Source organism: Cervus elaphus, chromosome 19, assembly GCF_910594005.1.
Source record: "Cervus elaphus chromosome 19, mCerEla1.1, whole genome shotgun sequence".
Taxonomy (NCBI): Eukaryota; Metazoa; Chordata; class Mammalia; order Artiodactyla; family Cervidae; genus Cervus; species Cervus elaphus.
In genome coordinates, this window is record NC_057833.1 from 1,500,281 (window position 1) to 1,506,929 (window position 6,649).

Sequence of the window (6,649 nt, forward strand, 5' to 3'; positions counted from 1 at the left end):
TTTTTTTTTTTTCGGGGGTGTGGGTAGGGCACAAAAAGCCTGACTAATTTAATAACAGAAAAATCGAGGCAACCGCTCATCCTGAGAAATAACATTTCTTGTGAAGAGAGTGTGGAGTGCCTGTGTGCCCCCGCGATCTTAAATTATAAGCAGGAGGGGGACGAAGCAAGAGGGAAGCAAACTTCAAAAGGACCAAATAACAAAAGCCTCCTTTGCTTCCCTTCAAGGCGGGGACAGGGGGGAAGAAAGAAAAGAAAGTTGCTGAATCGGGACATTCTGGAAGTGCCTTAGCTGTGTTTACCAGCCCCATCCCCGCCTCCTGTTCTCGGAGACGCCCGAAGTCGCTAATAGCTCAGCTAAGAGCAGGTTTGCAGAAGGACAAGACAGAGAGAGAGAGAGGTGGAGAGGGAGAGGGGTACGAATAAAAAGAGAGAGCGAGAATGTATATGACCGCGAAAAGGAAAAGAAATCGTGGCAAAAAAATTTTTTCCATGAGAAGAGGGAAAAATTTGGCTAAAAAAAAAAGTTGCTACTCCTGGCAGCCCTGTTTGTCAAAAGGGGATGTCAAGCGCTTTACAATACCTGGGATTGATGAGGCGGGCGGGCCAATGAACGGCGCGCGGCGCCTCGGCGCGCCCTCCGCTGGCGCGGCGGCCGCGGGCGGGGGGAGTGCAGGCACACCAATGGGCGCCCGCGTCAGCGGCACGTGACGCCTCCCCCTGCTCCCATTCATCAAGGGGGGGACGGTGTCGTCCTTTCAATTCATTTATCTGCAGGAATGATTGCTGCTATCAGTCTCGCGCTCACCGCCCGGCTGAGGAGGTGAAAGTTTCTCCCCAGGAAGATAAACCGCAAAAGACAATATTGTGCATGATTTGCGCCTTTTCTTTGGCTTTTTCTTTCTTTCTTTTTTTCTCCCCCTCCCTTCTTTTTTTTTTTTTTTTTTTTTTTGCAAAAAGCAGAGGGGGAAAAAGGAGAGTGAAGGAGCGAGGCGGCGAGCCTGATAGAAAGGAGAGAGACAGAGAGAGAGACAGAGAAAAAAGAAAGGGCGAGGGGCTAGTGGAGAAGTGAGGAGGGGCGTACGGAGCGAGGCGGAGAGACAGCGAGCAGTCGCGGCTCCGGCGCTCACATTCCTCTATGCTACAAATCCGGGAGGAAGTTTTTTTGGGGGGCTGAGATACTCCATGCCTTTCCCCGGGCAGCCTTGACGCGGGGTCCCCTCGGCAGAGACTGAGCGACGAGAAAGTGAGAGCCGGGCCGGCGGGGTCCGGTCGGCGGGCGCCGGAGCCCGCGTTGCTCGCGGCCCGCAGCCGTCCGGCTTCCCTGCGCTTGGCCAGGCGGGCGCCCCGGCGCGCCGCGCCGCGCCGCTGCCTGCGGGCTAGGACTTCGCGAGGTGGGTCGACTCCTCCTCCCTCCTCTTCTTCTTCCTCCTCTTCCTCCGCCTCCCGTTCCTCCTCCTCCTGCACCACCACCACCTCCTCCTCCTCCTAATTTTCCCTCCTCGGCGGGCGAGGGTGGGGGGGGCGGGGGAGGCCGGGGCTCGCCCCGAGCAGCCACGATGCTCCTGGACGCCGGCCCCCAGTACCCCGCGATCGGCGTGACCACTTTTGGCGCGTCCCGCCACCACTCGGCGGGCGACGTGGCCGAGCGAGACGTGGGCCTGGGCATCAACCCGTTCGCCGACGGCATGGGTGCCTTCAAGCTCAACCCCAGCTCGCACGAGCTGGCTTCCGCGGGCCAGACAGCCTTCACATCCCAGGCTCCCGGCTACGCGGCTGCGGCGGCCCTGGGACATCACCACCACCCGGGCCACGTCGGCTCCTATTCGAGCGCAGCCTTCAACTCCACGCGGGACTTTCTGTTCCGCAACCGGGGCTTTGGCGACGCGGCGGCTGCAGCCAGCGCGCAACACAGTCTGTTCGCGGCTTCGGCCGGGAGCTTCGGGGGCCCTCACGGCCACACGGACGCCGCGGGCCACCTCCTCTTCCCCGGCCTTCACGAGCAGGCTGCGGGCCATGCATCGCCCAATGTGGTCAACGGGCAGATGAGGCTTGGCTTCTCGGGGGACATGTACCCGCGGCCCGAGCAGTACGGCCAGGTGACCAGTCCGCGTTCAGAGCACTATGCCGCGCCGCAGCTGCACGGCTACGGGCCCATGAACGTGAACATGGCCGCTCACCACGGCGCCGGCGCCTTCTTCCGCTACATGCGCCAGCCCATCAAACAGGAGCTGATCTGCAAGTGGATCGAGCCTGAGCAGCTGGCCAACCCCAAAAAGTCGTGCAACAAAACTTTCAGCACGATGCACGAGCTGGTCACGCACGTCACCGTGGAGCACGTCGGCGGCCCGGAGCAGAGCAACCACATCTGCTTCTGGGAGGAGTGTCCGCGCGAGGGCAAGCCCTTCAAAGCCAAGTACAAACTGGTCAACCACATCCGCGTGCACACCGGCGAGAAGCCCTTCCCCTGCCCCTTCCCGGGCTGCGGCAAGGTCTTCGCGCGCTCTGAGAACTTAAAGATCCACAAAAGGACGCACACAGGTACGGAAACGGCTGTCCTAGACAGCCCTCGGTTCCCTATCCCGGGCCTGGGACCCGCAATTCAAAAGTCAGCGGCGGGGGCGCACAAACCCGGCCTCGGTTGGGTCTGGAAGTCAGATTTCAGCAGACAGACAGCGAAAGTGTGCTCTGGGTTTTAGTTTGAGGCTTGAAAGTCTAATAACATATGGAGAAGGTTGGAGGAGAAGGATCTGGGCATATAAAATTTTAAATAAGAACTTAATAAAGGCCGGGAGAGCTAAGAGACAAACCGGCTTTGGGGAGCCCTTGGTGCGCCAGAAGCCGGGAGAGGTGGCTGGCGCCCGGCGGCGGTGGAGGCGGAGGCGCCAACCGCTTCAGCTGCAGGCAAATCTAAACGTTTGCTTCCAGCCAACATCCCCTTTCTACGCACCTTAGTGAGGACTTTGCTAAAGGGAGGAATTGAGGAAACTGGAGGAGCTCGGATGAAGGAGCATAGAAACAAAAACAGAGAAAGAAAAGGGGGGTGGCCGTGGTGAAAGCAAGTCAGTCGGGCCTGTGGAGGCTTTTGAAGGTTTATGTATATTTAAAGAGCCCCGATTTTAATAATGACTTGTCTGTAAGTAGATTCGAGGAGTCGGGAGACTCGGCAGAAGGCGGAGAAGTCCTTTTTGTCAATTAGATTCTATGAGGACGTTTTCAAAACACCGAATACCTTGAGTTGGCCTTTAAAAATAAGGAGACCAGTCGGGAGCAGTTAAAAGAAAAGTTCGCGGCGAGCTTAGGGCTGCAATCTGGGTCGGGCAGGCCGTTCTGGGCTTCTTGGGCCAACAAAGCCGGGAGTCCGGGCTGCTTCATGATTCTGGTGGGCCTGGGTGATTTCTGAGAATCGCGTGTGGAACTTGGCGTTTAACGCTTGAGTCAGAGAAGAACTTGCAGTGCTGAGCTCTCGGCCCAGATTATCCTATAAAATGTGTGTATAGGAGGTGGGGTGGGGTGGGGGCGGCGACGGCGATGAGGAGGGTGCGGAGCGTTGAGGAGGGGGTAGGGGGAGGAGAGAAGAGCGAAACAGCAGGAGAATCAGCCCGGAATGTGAAAATTAGAAATCGAGAGCTAGGTAGGAGCTTCCAGGAGTCGTCTGTATAGCGCCGGGCCTAAAAACCTGCAGCCAGACCTGCTGCTACTCTGGGATCTAAAAAACTACCACCACCAATAATAATAATAATAAAATAGTAAAATCTGGATCTAATTGGATTGAATTAAAATAGTTCAGATGTTTATAATTCCAACGCAGGTATATGATTTCATTAGCGACCCGGGTTTTTGAGCTTGAAAAGTGCTAACCCTGAGCTGCTGCTTTTTTCCTTTTTGTCTTTACTTTTAATATTTGTTTTTCTTTTTAAAGAGCCGCGGGGTTTGTTCTAATCAGACCTCTCTGTTTCTCGCCTTTCGCACCAGGGGAGAAGCCCTTCAAGTGTGAGTTTGAGGGCTGCGACCGACGCTTTGCCAACAGCAGCGACCGCAAGAAGCACATGCACGTGCATACGAGCGACAAGCCGTATCTCTGCAAGATGTGTGACAAGTCCTACACGCACCCCAGCTCGCTGCGCAAGCACATGAAGGTAGTCGCCGCGCTCTCGCCGCCCGCCGTGTAGCCAGGAGCCCTCGCGGCTCTGCGGCCGGGGCCGGGCGGCTGGTGGCCGCTGGGCGGTGGCAGGAGCCCGCAGAGGCGGAAAGGCCACGATTCCTCTCTGCAGACTGCGCAGAAAGGGCGGGGGCTGGAGAAGGGGATGCGGGCACCCAAGGCCCTTCTAAATGTACTGTTTAATAATGAAAGTCAAAAGAAGCGAGCAGAGGCTGCGACGGAGGGGGAGCCAGGACACTCCCGGCGGGATGGTGCTGCCGAAGCTGCGGCCTCGGCGGCCTGGCTGGCAGCGCCTGCGCGGAGCTGGGGTCTGGCACGCGGGCCTGAGCGCCGGCTCACCTAAGCCTGAGCCAGCAAATTTCAGCGGTTCCTGGGGTGGGCGTGTGTGTGTGGGCACCACTCGGGCTCTGGCCTCACATCCAGCCTCCGGCTTCCCAGATCTCTTTTCTTTCGTGAGTCGGGGCGGGGAGGGGGGTGCGCTGGCCTTTCCCGGAGCCGGGTCTCTGCAGCGCCGAGGCGGGGCAACCAAGCCCAAGTCCCACGGGTCGGGCCCCCCTGGAGTTCAAGGGGATCCAGGGCTCCGGGGTGGGGGGGTGGGGGGGTTGGGGGCGGCAGGCAGCGCTCGGCCTTCAAGCTCCCTAAGCGGCCGCCGCGGCGGCTCTTTATCTCCGTAAAAACGCGACTTTATTCCCGCAGGTCCATGAATCCTCCTCGCAGGGCTCGCAACCTTCGCCTGCCGCCAGCTCGGGCTACGAGTCCTCCACGCCGCCCACCATCGTGTCTCCCTCCACAGACAACCCGACCACCAGCTCCCTGTCGCCCTCATCCTCCGCGGTCCACCACACAGCCGGCCACAGCGCGCTCTCTTCCAATTTTAACGAATGGTACGTTTAAAATCAGAAACAAAACACCGAACAAAACCCTATTTAAGAGACTGAGCACACACGCGTATACAACACTTAAGTGAAAGAACCCTGAACATCACACAGCATCCCCACCCCCCAATCCTGTCTTTTCTAAACCTGCCGATAGAACCAGGACCGAGTCAGAGAAGGCACCAAACCTTTTCTTTTCTTTCTTTTTTTGGGCAAAGGCTTGCTCGCCAACGGGTGGGAGGGTGGGCGGGCGAGGAGAAGGCGGCCGCCTGACCAAACGCCGCCAACCCCGAGGGCCGGTTTCTCCTGGGAATCGGAACAGGCTCTCGGGGTTTTGGCCTTTTCCTTTTTTTTTTTTGCTTTGCATTCTTGTAAATACAGAAATTTTAGCTTAAAACTGTACTGTTGGATTCTGTATATAGTTATATCTCGGTTGGAACGGGCGGGTGGGATCGTGGCGTTGTGGTCTTTGCATTGGGGGAGGGGGGAGGGGCCGGGCGGGAGCGGGAGGGGGAGGGGAAGGGGGGTTGGGAGGCCGAAAGCCAACTGTTTGTACTGAATGGCCAGAATGTTCTAGTAAATGTGTACCAAAATGTGAATTACTTTGTACGATTACAGTCTCCACGTCGACCTAACAGAATATTATTGGTATTAATGTGCTTTTTTTGTATAAAGTGCAAAGATTTCGTCCCAAAGTCTAAGTACCTTAGTGCAGTAAAATGTTGTTTCACGTCCTGTCAAGAATTCGTATAGTACGACCCTGGATCTGCGTGTCAAACTGTTCCATTTGTTTATGTAAAGTGATATTAAAAAAGATATAAACTATACCTGTCCAGTTGCTTTTGGCAAAAGATACAACCACATAATGTATATAATTCCTAGTTTCCATATTTATCCGCATGTAAAGGGCCGGTTTATTCATGTTACAGCTATTCAATATTTATGGCTAGAACTCGTATGTACACTTTAGTTTCCAGAACTGTTTGGTAACCTTTCGTACCTTATTAAAGATTCTGAAATCTCAGTGATTGTGGTAGGAATTTCTTCTTCACCCCCAGCAACCTGCTGCCTCTTCTACCAGCCTTAGTGGGTCTCGGGAAAAGCTCACGAGTCTTCCCTTTCTGTCATCGCAGGTCGTATAAACATGATAAATGAAAGCTACCCTGCTGGCTCTCCGAGAGGGTGTAATTAGTATTTATATCAAAATTTATGAAACAAATTTTCGGCCGCAGTATAATTTAAATGACCTTTGCAGACGTAGAATAACAACCATAAAAATAACAGAAATAGATTGCACAGGCGACATCAATATTAATGTAGGCGAATTGTCAGAAGCTCAGGGGCTGGATCTGCAGCTTTGCAAATGAACTTGCAGCCTAGGGTTCCGCTGTCCCCCAAATTAAATTCCCCCAGCTGAAACCAAGTTGCAGATTTACAATATCATATTTTAAATTGCCGTCTTCAATTAAACCATTTATGGCCATAACTAATTTTCAGGATATCGACGCATGCTTTTCCAGGCCTGCCTTCTTTGTACAAAAGTAAACGTCCATAAAGCGTTTTACTTATATTTCTTCAAACGTGATGCTAATTTAAATTAATTACCTCCTATG

At 54.7% G+C, this 6,649-nt stretch overlaps 1 protein-coding gene across 1 annotated transcript; it reads left to right on the plus strand.

The window, feature by feature from the left end:
• Positions 1 to 1,482: 1,482 nt before the first annotated feature.
• Positions 1,483 to 6,060, plus strand: ZIC1 (Zic family member 1). Its single transcript, XM_043874967.1, has 3 exons — positions 1,483 to 2,540; positions 3,975 to 4,138; positions 4,858 to 6,060. The coding sequence occupies exons 1-3, from the start codon at positions 1,559 to 1,561 to the stop codon at positions 5,053 to 5,055; spliced, it is 1,344 nt and encodes a 447-aa protein (XP_043730902.1). The 5' UTR covers positions 1,483 to 1,558; the 3' UTR covers positions 5,056 to 6,060.
• Positions 6,061 to 6,649: the final 589 nt, after the last annotated feature.